This window comes from Microchirus variegatus (genome assembly GCF_963457635.1).
Source record: "Microchirus variegatus genome assembly, chromosome: 10".
Lineage (NCBI taxonomy): Eukaryota > Metazoa > Chordata > Actinopteri > Pleuronectiformes > Soleidae > Microchirus > Microchirus variegatus.
In genome coordinates this window covers 13,558,232-13,573,786 of record NC_139811.1, presented here as the reverse complement: position 1 = coordinate 13,573,786, position 15,555 = coordinate 13,558,232, and the positions used below count along the sequence as shown (strand labels likewise).

The following is a 15,555-nucleotide window of genomic DNA, read 5'->3' as shown; positions in this document are numbered from 1 at the left end:
CTCATATCCACAGCAGCAAGCAGTTGCTTTTGACCGTTAAGTGTCACACCAACTTAATGGTCACTTCTCTCTTGGCTTCACATTGCACTTTCAACTGCTGAGAATACAAGGGAGTGGACACACGTGCAAGTATAAGCCCTGACGCGCTCCGGTGTGTTCAGGCTGGACCGGTGTGAGAGTATGGACTAGTATGAAGCGTCATGGCTTGGTGTGACCGCGGGGTTCAAACGCTACTGGCCACCGTGGGGGCTTTCGCCGCCTTCAGTCTGATGACCATCGCCATTGGCACGGACTACTGGCTCTATTCGCGGGCGTATATCTGCAACGGAACCAACGCCACCACAGACGAGACCCAGTCGCAGCCCAAAACTAAAAAGGGCGATCTCACCCACTCCGGGCTGTGGAGAATCTGTTGTATTGAAGGTGAGTCTCGTCTAACTTTGTTTTACTATTCTTATCTATATAGGTAGACGCCTCAGATTGTGTTTTTGTTCAAAAAATAGTTGACATTTTCGAGGAGGAGTCTTTTGTTTCTCGGCGCGCACGAACCATGCTCCCCTTTTACGCACACCAAATCTGGAGATGTGTGCGCAAGGAAAACACAATATCCAGTTCGTATATGTCAGGTGGATAAAGTGTATTTAAAAAACTAGTGATCTGCTGAAATGACAGCGTAAAGTAAAACTATAATGTACTGTTTCCTGCTGCGCGCGCTCACTCCACGCGCGCGCTCTCTCTCTGCCAACTGTTACATCGCGTTGTTTAAGGACTGGCCCACACAGTCAGCGTAAAGGATGAGATGCCAAGCCGTCGCGTCTGAGCTGCTCATTCACTTTTAAGTGAGGAAATGTGCACGTTATGAGCCTACTTTCATTCATGTCTTCACCGTATCCGACGCTGTTGCTTGGCAACATCCCTGAAATTGCTATGGAAACATGCCCAGTGATGTTAAAATAGATGACTCACGTCATGTATATGTAAAATAGCAATACATATTCCTTGTACATGTAGTTCATTTCATCTTTTGGTCCTTTTTGGAGAATGTTTTAAAGTCGTTTTTACGCACTTGTTGTGCTGACTGTGACGTCTCGTTTCAGAGACACACAGACATTCATTCATTGACCAATCTTCCTTCCGGCCACCGCTCGACTCCTCGCTTCAGCTTAGTGAGTGGATGGTTTCCTTCATGGCACAAACGTATGTCATGACGCAGAAATGAATGAGGAATTGCCCAAACACATCATAAAAGTAATTTCTAATTTTATCCATTTTTGAGTAAACCATTAATGTCAGTGTTCAGTGCACATTTAGTCCCACACATAGTTTGCCCTTTAGGATACAGAGAATTCAAAAGCACTATAAATCAGGGTTTGTCACTCCTGGTCGTGGGGAGCCACTGTCCTGCATGTTTTAGGTGTCTCCTGACACCTGCTTCAAATAAATTGGTCCTTTTCAGGATCAGCATTAGCTTACTGAGGAGCTGACCATTTGATTCAGGTGTGTTTGAGCAGGGAAACACCTAAAACATGCAGGACAGTGGCTCCCCACGACCAGGAGTGAGAAACACTGCACTAAGGCCTTTACTTTAAAATTAGACCACAAGTCAAAGCAGAGGATGACAGAGATTATGGTGTCCAACCCTGAACATAACACATTGTGTTCCAGCAGAGCAGCTAAGAAATGTGACACAGAAGGAGTGGAATTCTTGCTCATTAATGTCATTATATACATTTAACATTGACTGTATTGCCTTTTGCCATCTAAAATGAAGATACAAATATATCCAGAAAACTTTGATGAAAGTGAGAAAGTTTTGCTTTGTGCCAGGTGCCTTGCAAAGTCTTGCAGCCTATTCTGTGAATCACTGAGCTTGTTTTCATTCACATTTTCAAAATGATGTGTGATGTCATCACAGTTCACAGACAGGGGAAAGAGTCAGGTGTCGTCAGTGATTCAGCAGTGCTTTGGTGAAGACGGACGGACGGACGGACAGCTTTGGACACATGCGAATCACATCCTGATGTGTTGTGAAACTTGCGATTTATTGCGAGTCATGCTCGACTGGGCGCCGCTCTCTCTCTCTCTCTCTCTCTGTTGTGGACAAACTCTGCAGTCTGCGTTATTTCCTCCGAGAGCCTAAAGAAATTGGAAGTACATTAGAAATGCCAGCCAACTATTATGTCAAGCATGATTTCCCATCAGAAATAATAAAGAGAGTATGAGAGCAAGGAGTGAATCAATGTTGACAAGGCTGGGGACAAAGAGAGTGGGGGCTTCTTTTTGAAAGAATAATTTGCACAAACAAAAGCCAGCTGATCATATCATCCTCTCCACTGCTAATAGTTTCACTCATGTGCTTCTGCTTAAAGCTGCAAGCTGCTGGCCTGTTGTCATGGAGACTCATAAGTATAGAGGAGACAAGAACAGGAGACCCCCCCCCCCACACACACACACACCTCCCCTCACTCTTACTCACATACACACCTCTGGACATCATGACAAAAAACAGTGGCTTGTTGTTGACGGGGGGACAGCTCTGTGTGTATCACAGCTACTGGGGGAATCATCAGCACATTTGACTGAACAGATTGTGGCGAAGGCTTTTTTTTTCAGCAACAAAAACATACACACACACACACACACACACACACACACACACACACACACACACACACACACACACACACACACACACACACACACACACACACACACACACACACACACACACACACACACACACACACATCTCAGCCACTGAACTCTCCATCCCTGTCTCTTTCTCTTCCTTCAACCATGTGATGAATGCATTTTAGCGTTTTCCGTTTTGCCTTTTTTTCCTCGTTCCTCAGCAGGCACGCATGACATTTCAGGAATACAGGGGCAGGAATATATTAAATGAAGCCCCTTTACCGTGAGGTCGTCAGCACCGCCCTTCACTTACTACCGAGTCCCTTTCATTCCTCAACAGCTGTTTCGTTTGTGTTCGTGATGCCTGTGTTTGTTTCCCCACACGGATATTTTACAGGCCAAAGGGCAGCGCTCTTTAGGTGTGCTGTGTGTGCGTGCCTAATTTACATCAGAATCGGCGTTCTGCTTATGTGTGTGACTACATAAATTAAGCCAGCTCTGTACACTGATGTAATGGATGATCAAATTAGCAGGTACATATTTACTGTAAACATCCCAGCTGGAGGTGGGTTGGCATGAGTGGCAAACACGAGGCTGTTTTTCTTGCGTGTGTGTGTTTTGTGAGGTGCTATTGGATGGTACTGGGTGGGAGTGGGGGTGGGGGGGGACACTTTTTTTATTCCCATCATGCTCTGCAAAGTCTGTAATTAAAATGTGACAATTGAGAAGCCATACAGGGGCATTCATTTACCAGCAGGACACACAACATCCTTTTTCGCTCTTTGACTCTGCTTTTCCTTCATCTTGTTTGATGACTCTCCTCTCCTCTTTCTGGGCTGTGGGCGTGGTTTTATGTTACATGTTCATTTCGAATCATTTTTTTCCACCTTTTTTTCCCTCCTTATTTACTTTTGAAAATCTAATCTCTTCTGCCTGCGTCACATGCGAGCAGCGTTGACAGTGTTGCAACAGGTTGGTGTGCGAAGGACACCTCACTGAAGTACGATAAGAGACGAGAGACGAGCCAAGTTAGAAAAAAGATGTTGTTTATTGCGAGCACCAATAGTCTTTGGTGCTTAGACCCTGGTAGAAAGTAGAGCAAACACGGCAGTGGCCTTATGAATTAGGTGTTTCTTGATATGAAGGAGGCTCCCTGCTGCATCTTGGACACTGATGGTGCTAAGGAATGATTAAAAAACGAGCAGGAATCCAGAATTGAGGTGGTGCAGAGGTGGACAGCAGCAGGATAAGCAATCCTGCTGCTTCTTTTAAAAAGAAAATCCCTTTTATGTTTTTAAATAATGTTATTTCTGTGCTCAGCAAACTGCAATACAATACCATGGGCATAGGAAGCCCTCTTACACTAGCTTAATGTTTCATAAATTACTTATCATTGAAAAAATGAGAAGCAGGCAATAGAAAAAAAATAAATAATTCAGTACCAACAACAGGTTTTTGTCAGTGGACTTGCTTTTCCTGGCTCTTTCAAAAATCACACAATGGTTGAGGTGCTGAAATGACAGCTGACTGCATGGGGAGAGAACAGCCATTTTACTGTAACATTGGACAGCTTTATTGTACATGGAATTGCCTCAGGGCTCGTGTGTGGAGTTGTGAGTTGGTTTAAACCAGAATGAGCAGGTGGAGGCTGCGAGGAAGTCGCAGACTGAGGAGGTGAACACGGAATGTTCAACATTTTAGAAAAAATACACTTGCTGACATGTTTCCTCAGCGTTAGAGGAGAAGACAGATGCCACTCTCCTGTTGTATCCCTTCATTATGTACAGCACTTAACGTTTATACAGGGTTTCTCAATCCTGGTCCTGGAGAACGACTGTGATGCATGATTTTGTCCTGATTATTTTCAGGCGTGTTAGAGCAGGGAAACGTCTAAAACAGGGGTTCTCAAAGTTTTGATACCTGAGGGCCAATTTTGGAACCCAACATTGGACTGAGGGCCGCCAAAGGAAAAAAACAAAACAGAAAGAAATCCCATTTGTAATAATTTTAATGACCAGATTGCAGTTCTACAGTTTACTTATTGGACTGTATCCAGTAATGTCCAACAAACATTTAACAAGCTAAGTAGCTCCTGGATTAAAACTATCAACTTTAATTCATTGCCATTGGCCCACGGCTGCACTTTGAGAACCAATGGTCTAAAGCATGCCGGGCAGTGGGAGGTGCGGTAGCTGCACCTTGGACAGGTTTCCCTATAACCCCTGTCTGCATGTCTTTATGTATACGTTTTTAATAAGTTAGTGACTCTGCAGAATAGTCTCCACACGTGGCAGCAGGTATTTAATCTTCTCCCAACAATGTGGCTTCACACAGAGCTGTGTTTGACGAAACCGCTGCATGGCGGCGATTTAATTAGGCGACTGTCAGTCAAATCAAACACTGAATCACTGATGTCTTCACCAAAATTGCTTCTCGTTTATCCTCACTTGGCCTGAGACAAACAAAAAAAAGAAAAGAAAAAGGAGACTGTTTGGTTGCACAGATGATTTTCTATTCTGCTCTGGTGTCCCCTGTTTCCAAAGTAATGAACAAATGCGTTGCCAAGACTGTGTGGGCTGTGCGTGCGTGCGTGTCTGTGTTTGACTTCAAGTCCCAGTAAGAGTGCTGTCTGTTTAGCGCTTCATGAAACCGAATCATACCACCTCCTGTAAACCAGAGTGTTCTTCCCCGCTGGTGATAACACTCCCTGTCGCAGATCTAAAAGCTGTGATGATAAGAACAGAAGAAAAGCAGGAGAACGTGCTGTTGCACTTGAAGTGAAATGCAATATTAAAGTCCTTTCTGATTGGTTTACTCGTGGAGACGTGAATCCAAAGCAACTGCTGGTAGTAGGAGCATGTGTCACATAGACCTTGTTATGATATATTGTGCTCCGACGAGCCAGCGCTATTGGTGTATTCCACTGACGCCGCTCCCTTATTGGCTGAGCTAATTCAAAATAATGACAACGTGTATCATCCTGTCGTTGGTGGAACCACCGCTGTGACAGCTGTGCCCTGTACAGCATGCGTGTATATTTATACACATGTATGTGTTCTTGTGCCTGTGTGTGTGTGTGTGTGCAGTCATGTCCTTTTAAGTGGTGACAAATCGGCGAGGGGGGGGAAGGGGGGAAGTGTTGTCCCTCATTTCGGTGGGAACCAAAAGACAATGAAGATGTCAAAAGCAACTGAGCAGATTGTTTATGTAAATGAGCTTATTAAAGACTAACAGCAGTTGCCATGGTAAAGAGGAGAAGATGTGTGCAGCATCGGGGGGTTTTGCAACTCCACTCAGGCTCAGCGATCCCATTATTTCACCATGTAATGTGTTGAAGGTTAATTCACAATTTGTCATGACACATTCACTTTGAAACAGTCTGCTAAATTTGAGGATCAAACACTTAAAAAAAACTTTATTTCACACCAACACCTAAAAACACACCAGTAATACCAGAGGTTAAATTGCACACCTGTCCTCCAACCTTTATTGAACTGTTCACATATTTCCTGATGTCTGCTTTGCTATTGTTTCCTTGCCATCTCCCTCAAGTTGAGTCAGTGTCTACCTCCATCTGTGTGCCATCCCCATCACGCCTCTGCACTCTTTGTTTCATTTCATCCCTGCAACGTCATGCCGTGTTTAATCTCCCCTTCTTTCCCCTCCTTCCCCCTTAGCTACTCAGTATTCAGACTTTATTTCATTTCATGACCGTCTGCACACATGCGCACATGCACTGTATATAGAAACGGACACACACACACACACACACACACACACACACACACACACACACACACACACACACACACACACACACACACACACACACACACACACACACACTGGCAAACTAAACATAGACATTAGGCTGATAACTGTCAACCATAAGTCACAGACCTCGAGGCCTGAGCTTATAATCAGATTCAAAATCAGTTGCAATATTGTCTTCTATTCCTTCCAGTCTTGATCACACGCACGCACGCACGCACTATTCACTATCAAATCAGCTACAAACGAGCATGTACACGGCAATTAACAGGACCCCAAAGGTGTCTGCTTTTCTGTTAACGTCTGTGTTTTTGATCGAACCGTGCGAGCCAGATGTTTTTTTTTTTGTTGTTTTTTTTTTTCAACCTGGAACAAAGTCGCACGTCGCCGCTTAAAATAGTCCATAGTCCTTTCTTCCATCAGTGACTAGACACAGAAACTTGTGCTCCATTTCCTGCGACCGATCTGATGCTAATTAATTTGATGTCCCTTATTAGGCAGGAGGCAGACCTACTTAATGGAAGTGAGCGTGCCCTTAAAACCTGTGCCACAGACAATGATTGCTGTGCCACTCACACAACGGGCACCTGGGAAATGGAGTCGACAGGCGCCTGTCAGTCACTGTTGCCGACATACTGTGGTCAGGCAGGTCTAATCTCTGTGGCTTATTGCGTCATTAGGGATAAAAGCAGGAGTTTGTATTTTGGAGGTGGGATAAGTGAAAGTGGCGAGTGCTTTACAGAGACACGGGCGAAGATTAAACGAGCTTCAGCCAACTCACTGTGAACACTGGGCTTATAAGTCTCCTGGCATTTACAGCTCCAATTTTTTTTTTTGCCTCTTTAAATTCTGTCACCGAATCAGCGTCACTAATCTAATCTGCACTTAAGTAATTTGCATTTGTTGGCTAACTCTCTTAAGGCTTTATATATGGTTCACAAGACATGATTTCCAGCCAGATAATTCACTCACTGATGAGTTCAGGACGCCACGGCTAATTGGCCCCAAACAGCTTGTGATCTGCATTTGGCAGTTGTGTTAAATATTGAAAGAGTCAGCCTGTGGAAATGCACCAATGCCTCCACAATGTATGGTAGAAATTAGACCTAGATGGTGCGATGGCAGCTTAAACCTGAGCAGAATTTTATCAGCAGTTTGTAAAGGAAGAGACAGTCGACCTGTACACTCTCAGAAATAAGGGTTCCAAAAGGGTCCTTCTACAAGGGATGAGGTTCTACCTGGAACCATTTGATCCTGAAAAACCCTTTTCCAGAAGAAAGGGTTTTTCAACTCCCACTCCCACTCTTTCCAGAAGAAAGGGTTTTTCAAGGGTTCTTGGTGGAACCCTCCAAAAGGGTTCCAGGTGGAACATTTATAAAAACCTGGAGCCAAAAAGGGTTCTCCTATGAGGACAAGCCGAAGAACCTTATATGATTCTACTAAGCACTTTTATTTATTTCATTTAGTTCCACCTGGAACCCTGAGTGTTACTAAGAACCCTTTTAAAACCCTTTATTCATGAAAGGGGTTTTAAAGGGTTCCCTGGACCAAAATTCTTACTGGAACCATTAGTGTTACCAAGAACCCTTGAAAAACAAATGGTTCCAGATAGAACCTCAGCCCTTGTAGAAGAACACTTTTGGAACTCTTATTTCCAGTAGCGGCTCCTGAAGAAAATGGGAGAATTTTTGGGCGATTCTCCACGTCAATCAAATCGCCCCAAAAGAGGCAGGACCATAACACATGACTTGAATCTGACGATTCTGATTGGAAAATGACAGATAATTATGTCTAGGACACTGATAATAACTATTTTTGCCAGATCTTTGGAATTTCTTAGGAAAAAAAAGTATCTTTCTGTGGAAAGAGAATTGTGGACACATCACCATTCACTGTAGACACAGTCACATTCTGAGCAAACAACCAGATCCAAGTGCTTTCTCTATGCCTGGATGCAAACAAATGCAAAGACACACAATGAACATGTAATACATGCACTCACACACACTTGTTTTCATGTCTTAGTGACGACACACCATAGACTAATGTATCCCATTGCTCCTCACCCTACTTTACCTTAACTAAGTGCCCAGCCCTAACCCTTAAACTTAACCTAAACCCAATTCTAACCCGAACCATAGAAGCAGGTCTTAACCCAGAAAAAGCCTTTTAAAAGTGTGGGGCTCAGACAAAATGTCCCCACAAGGTCACAATGTTTTTTTTGGACCTCACACACACACACACACACCAAGGCTATTATAGTTAATGAAAACTAACAAAATAACAAAAACTAAACATTAGAAATACATTTTTCATTCACTGAAATAAAAATGAAAATAAGAGTTCAAAAAAACTAACTGAAATTGAATTGTCTGTTTCTAAAACAAACTGTGAACTGGGTTCATATGAAGTGTATTTATTTTTTCTCCACCAGCTATTTTGTAAGGTTGTGTTTGAGACACAATACTTATTATCATCTTCTTGAATCTTGCACCTGGCAAATACTCCATAATACAAAAAAACTAACACTAAAATAAAAAGTAATAAAAACCTAACTACAACTAAGCATTTACAAAAAACCCAAAAAATGAATAAAAACCTGCAAACCCGCTGTTAAGAATAATTACAACAAACTCATTTTAAAAACAGAAAGTCAAAACTATTATAACCTTGACACACACGCAGAAATAAAACTGACATACATATGTAAAAATATGCAAATGAAACACCACAGCCGAGCCCTCCTTTAATACCGTGGGTGTTGTTTGCAGAAGGACTTAAATATTGAGGATGTTCACAACCCACATGTGAATGAACAGCCAAAGAGCTCACAGCATTACCACCAGTGCACTGAGCACATCCATTAAACTCACCCCCAACCTCGCTCTCTTGAGACAAGGTGTTGTTTATACCCCAGCTCAATTACTGCTACAGGCTCCTCTCTGCTACAGGTTTCAACCTCTCTCTCTCCCTCTCTCCCCCCCTTCACTCCATTCTCCTGTTCTAACTCACTTCACGGCATTAAAAGCTTCCAGCGCACGTCCATTTGTTGTTCAAATAGGCTTCTTGTTTCTCCCAGCGCTTAACCATTTATGCAAGCGTGATTTGGACACGGCCCACAGCCCTTCAAATCCCTGCGGGCAGCGCGATCCTAATCACACCGCTGCATGGCGGGAGTATGCGGCGGTGCTCGGAAACACCATGCCACGCCATCGCCACGTTGCAAATACGTGTGTGCACTGAGCCGTGACCTGTAGTCAGTCGCAGCGTTTCACAGAAACGATCAAAAACAAACTGGCCGGCGTAATCAGTTTGGCCCCTGCACTTTAACAGTAATGTGAATAATAAACAGCACAAGACAAGGCAAATTTACTTGGAGGTTAAATTCTTCACACTTTTGAGAAATTTAATTACAAGGACCAGATAAAAAATCTAGTAAGAGTCCACTCTTAGAAATAAAAGTGATAAGTAGAACCATATAAGGTTCTTCGGATTGTCCTCATAAGAGAGCCCTTTTTGGCTCTTTTTTTTTTTTTTATAAAGGTTCCACCAAGAACCCTTTTAAAACCCTTTATTCAGGAAAGGGGTTTTAAAGGGTTCTCTGGATCAAAATGGTTCTTACTGGAACCATTAGTGTTACCAAGAACCCTTGGCAAATGGTTCCAGGTAGAACCTCAGCCCTTGTAGAAGGAACCTTTTGGAACCCTTATTTCTAAGAGTGTACAGCCAACACTGAGTTTAGAGTAGGGTTTCTCACTCCTGGTCCTGGGGAGCCACTGTCCTGCTTATTTATAGGTGTTTCTCTGCTCCAACACACCTGATTCAAATGAATGGGTCGTCATCAGGCGTTTACTGATGAGCTGACCGTTTGAGTCAGGTGTGTTAGAGCAGGGAAACATCTTAAACAGGGCTCTTCAATCCTGGTCCTGAGGAGCCACTGTCCTGCATGTTTTAGTAGTTTCCATACTCCAACACACCTGATTCAATGGCAGTGGCTCCACAGGACCAGGAGTGAGAAATCCTGGTTTATAGCTTCAAATTTATCACTTCACAGCTTCAGGACTAAGTTTAGAACAGAGGTGGAAGGACTATTGAAATATTCTACTCAAGTAAGTAAGTATCACTATTTTTGATAACATTTTACTGAAGTACAAGTAAAAGTACTGGTCTAAAAATGTACTGAAGTTACTTTTTAACAAGGTTATTTGTTGTGTCGTGGAAAAAAGGACAAGGGGACACAAATGTCACATTAATTGTTTTTAATTTAAAGCAAACCTTTACAAATGAAAGTGCTGACAAAATAAAAGATGTAAACATAATGTACCAACATTTTTACTTACTTAAGTTAAAGTGAAATCACAAATTTCATTAATTACTTTAAAAAATACAAGTACACACACACAAAAACTTAGTAATGTGAGTAAAAAAAAACAGTAATTCACTACTTTCCACCTCTGGTTTAGAATGACTTTCAGACAGATTAAAGATTTCTGTATGAACAGTACACACTTTCCACATTTGCGTACTATTTTGTAAACAAAAAATTGTTTATAAATAATAAACTTAATCTGTGAGGAGTAAATTTAATTCAATGCTTTATGATATTTCTTCATTAAGAAAGAAATCACTTGATAGGACTGAAACAACAATCCTCCAGTGTTAAACTCCGCTGGTGAACTGAAATAACACTCGCCTGATAGTGTTACTCGTTGTTCAGTTAAATCAATTAGACAGTCTGTGTTTTCCTCTCATGTCCTGCTGCTCCTGCTGCCTTTTCTTTACAAGGAAAAGACAGAAAAAGAATAATCAGAGTTCATCTGAGAGGCAAATTTACACTCTGTCCTTTTAAGCTAAGGTTTGACCTCAAGCAGTGAAGAACTCTTCTTTCAAAAGGCAATTAATGCGTATATATGTTCTCGATCATATTGGTTTTCATAATCAATTATTCTCTCGACTAATTGAGTAATTGTTTGGTCAATGAAATGTCATATAATGTTGATCACTGTTTTTCAAACTGGGAAATTATGACATTCTCAAACGTATTGTTTTGTCCACAGTGGAACTGTAGAAAATTAATCAATAATCGATCAATGAAGTAAATAATAATAATAAACTGTACATAAGACTGCTGGATTCCCATGATATAGTGTACGGTGGAGTGTGGAGACCATGTGTTTATAATCACTATGTCGTTATGTGTTTTCCTCCCGCAGGTATCAATCAAGGCAGCTGTTACAGAATCAACCATTTCCCTGATGACAACGACTACGACACTGACAGCTCTGAGTATTTGCTGCGTGAGTGCTCCCAGCTCATCCTCTTTTGTCTCTTACAGTTCACACGGCGCTGATTAACTGATTATCAACTCCACACGACTCTTTGTTCCTCGGGTTGTTTTTCAATGCTTGTGTTTTTGTGTCGCCCGGTGACTTTCCCACGCTGCACTCAGCATGATGATGCCTTTAATAGCATAACAGCTAAATGCTAGAAAAGTGAAATGACAGTGGAGGAATTATCTCTGAAACATGAATGAATCAGTGAATCAGCAGTTGGAATATGGACCTATTGTCCTTTCAGACGTCACTTCCGACTCACGTAGTCGGGTGCGTAATGATGCTAGCATTGTCTTAGCGATAAAAAAAAAATCCACCAGCTCCCCCCTCTGGAACGATGGATGCACTGCTACTCATTATCAAAACATTGTTTTAACAATGTTTAAAAATAGTTTTGTCACGGTTAGGGTTAGTTTGTTTCGAACCTTCAGGGCTTCATAAACGAGGTAATGTCGCAGATACACACCAAAAAAACAGCGGTAACAGGTCCACTTTATAACCACTCTGATCCAATCTCCTTTTGAAATTTGATGTGTTCCTTTATGCAAACTGGTGGAAAAGCAGGCTTAAACCTAAACTGTGGTTAGTTATTAGATTACAATGGGAGTATTCAATCAAAGGACGTCCCCTTAATGCACAGTCGGTCCAGAACGTCTGCCTAATGTGCATGAAAAAAACACAACTTGTCTCATGAGAAAGACCAAATAAAGGAGGACTTAACAAAAGACTGCACAGCTGAATGATCTTGTCCATCTCTGCAAACTTGTAAAATGGCACAGTGATTCCTTTCATTTCAGTTGATAGTCAGTGAGAGAGCTCTTGTTACATCCCAGAGCTGATTAGCAAAGCTTTTGTCACAACAAGGCGCCAAAGTATAAATGATAATGGACTGAGAGGAGGTGGAGCTGAAGAGGTGAGGGTTCAGCAGGGTAATGAAAATTTAATTTTAAAGGACTCTCATCTTTCTTTTAAAAATACACCCCCCACCCCCTTTGTTTGTTGGCTTATTGTTGTATTTTTGTAAAATACTTTATAAATGAATCTGTTGTTTGATGGATTAATATATTAATATATTAACTCAACAAGTTTGTTGTTGTACAATCACATTTGTGTCTGGATTGTGTTACCAAGGTCTTTCTCTCTCTCTCCAGGAATAGTCCGTGCGTCCAGTGTGTTCCCCATTCTCAGCACCGTCCTGCTGATGCTGGGAGGACTCTGTGTGGGAGTGGGACGACTCTACAACAAGACCAACAACGTCCTCCTCAGCGCTGGCATCTTTTTCGTAGCCGCAGGTGAGCTGGACGATTTAGACGCGGGGCGAGCCGTGCTCCCAGCGAGGAGCTGTCGAGCGAGGGGGCTTTGCTAATGGACAAAGGCAGCTTGATGTGGCACACTGGGGTCACATTGCAATTCATCAGTGGTACAATCATCAGGACAAAGTCCAGCACCCACTGATGAGGGTGATTACAGAAGTGATGAGGCTGTCACTCATTGGGAGGCGATAGTGTTAGTATAGGGGTTGACTGATTAAGTCATGATTGATCAGTTATGGATTTGTCTTGAGTATTAGGGTTAGGCATAAAAGAGAGGAGGGAGATATGGGCCTTTGTTGGTTTGGGACCCAGCTGGAACAATGTTCTATCCGTCTGTGCGTGGGTTTTCGTCTCAAGGTTTTTCCGGCTTCCTCCCACAGTCCAAAAACATGCAGAGGTTCACTGAACACTAGTCTAACTGGCCGTGAGTGTGAGTGTAGTCAATCTTCTGGCTCTGTGAGAGCAGTGGGAGAATCAACTCACTACAATCAGGTGTGTGTGTGTGTGGCACTGATTGGCGTTGATTAGCCCAGGTGTGGGGAGTGTTCATATACCCTGAGTCTCCAGTGCTCTGTGCTCGCTCATTGTCTCACCTTCAGAGATAGTGAGAGGTTCTCCCTGTGGCTTCTTAAGATGTCTGTGTATCTATAAACACCGACTCAGAGCTTTGTGCGTGTTTGATGTCAATGTCAATGGGTCATTAAAGTCAGTAATCGTTTTAGCGCTTTACTTCATTAGAGGGGACATATTATTCAAAATCAACTTTTTAATAATTTCATCCTTATATTTGGGACTCTGGAGGCCCTATCAGTCGGTCAAAGTGTGAAAAAAGATGACTCAGTCATGTTTTTGTGGTCCTCAGTCTAAGTGCAGGAGATAAAACATGCCATGTTGGCATTCACAAAATGCGCACAATTCCTGGAATTGTTGTCTCGCAGAGGTCCGCTTTGTCCGTAAAACACATTCTATACAAGTTCTATTCTTGGCTCCACAGTGCAGCACAGTGTCCTACACAAACTTCCAGCCTCAGAGGATGCATCTGTCCAGTGGATACATATGACGGCAATGTGGCTGCTAGAGCCTGCAAATGATCACTTTTCCTAATGCTAACTGCTGTTAGCTCCCAGTAGCCTCTGTGGCTTTTTTTTAAGGTGGACCTTTAAGGTTGACCTAAAGAGATACTACTAAACAGAGCGTTCTGAACAGGGCTGTTTTGGCAGGGTGATTGAACTGCTGTGGTGCTTCATCTCAAGCATTTCACAGACATTCATTAGGACACCAGGGAACTAACTTGGAGAAATAAGGTATAATATGTCCCCTTTAAGTAAGCCTATAGTGGCTTGTTACAGTTTCGTTTTAAATTGTTAATAGACTATTTTTTAACATGCAGTAAATTGTAAATAACTGCCAGATATTGAAAGTTATTCTGGCCCTATTATATTTAAAACTAGAAAAGCACTCGGAGAGTGCAGACCTCCGCCAAGGCAGCTCAGTGCCTACAAAATACACCCTACAGGCGTGCAGTGTGTACGGATCACGGCCAGAATGTAATCACCTGTTTCTGGTCCCATCCCAGACATTTTCCTGAAAATGTCACAATAATGTTGTGAACAGACAGACAAACAAACAAACTCCGGCAAAAACATATTCTCCTGGCGGAGGTCAATAAGCAAAAAAAAAAGAGTCCAGACAGACATTCTGAGGCTTAGGTGTTAAAGGGTGAACTTCATTATTTTCTGTGTCTATTTTTTCATCAGGTCTGAGCAACATAATTGGCATCATCGTCTACATCTCCAGCAACGCAGGAGACCCCAACGAAAAGCGCGACGATGACAGAAAGTACACTTACTCCTACGGCTGGTCGTTCTACTTTGGCGCCCTCTCCTTCATTGTGGCCGAGGCTGTGGCCGTCCTCGCCATCAACATCTACATCGAGAAGAACAAGGAGGTCCGCTGGAAGGCGAGGCGTGAATTTATTCGCTCACTCTCGTCCTCTTCCCCGTACTCAAGGATACCAAGCTTCCGCTACCGGCGGAGGACATCGCACGCAAGCTCTCATTCTACGGAGGCGTCCCGGGAGAATTCTCCAGTGGTCGTTCTGAAGGGGGCGCAATCCTCCAGTGGTGCCCTGGATGAGTTGTCCATGTACGCCCTGGCAAGGGACAGTGTAACAGAGAACACATACAGCCCTGAGCATGAGGCGTCCGCTGAGTTTCTCCAAGTCCATAACTGTTTTCCCAACGATTTAAAGGATGGGGTGAATCGCAGGACCACACCCGTGTGAGATGCACAGCATAAGGGTTTAAAGATCAACGAGAGGAGGAGAAACAGGAAACGATGTAAAAGTCAGTGGGCTGACCTGCTGGAGCCTGAGCGCCCGTGATCGCCTGCCATCTTAGAGGCACGGATTTCAGACTGTCCCTCAGGGAACAGACCAGAGGGAGACGAGGGGACAGTCGGCTGAGGAGAGGACGAGCTGTTTGAGAGAACCGGTTATTTACCTGCTG

At 43.0% G+C, this 15,555-nt stretch overlaps 1 protein-coding gene across 1 annotated transcript; it reads left to right on the top strand.

Moving 5' to 3' along the window:
* Positions 1 to 200: 200 nt before the first annotated feature.
* On the top strand, positions 201 to 15,332 carry LOC310933425 (voltage-dependent calcium channel gamma-4 subunit-like; the record flags this gene model as incomplete). Its single annotated transcript, XM_083896914.1, has 4 exons — positions 201 to 423; positions 11,616 to 11,699; positions 12,887 to 13,027; positions 14,806 to 15,332. The coding sequence occupies 4 exons, from the start codon at positions 201 to 203 to the stop codon at positions 15,330 to 15,332; spliced, it is 975 nt and encodes a 324-aa protein (XP_083753040.1).
* Between the last annotated feature and the right edge of the window lie 223 nt (positions 15,333 to 15,555).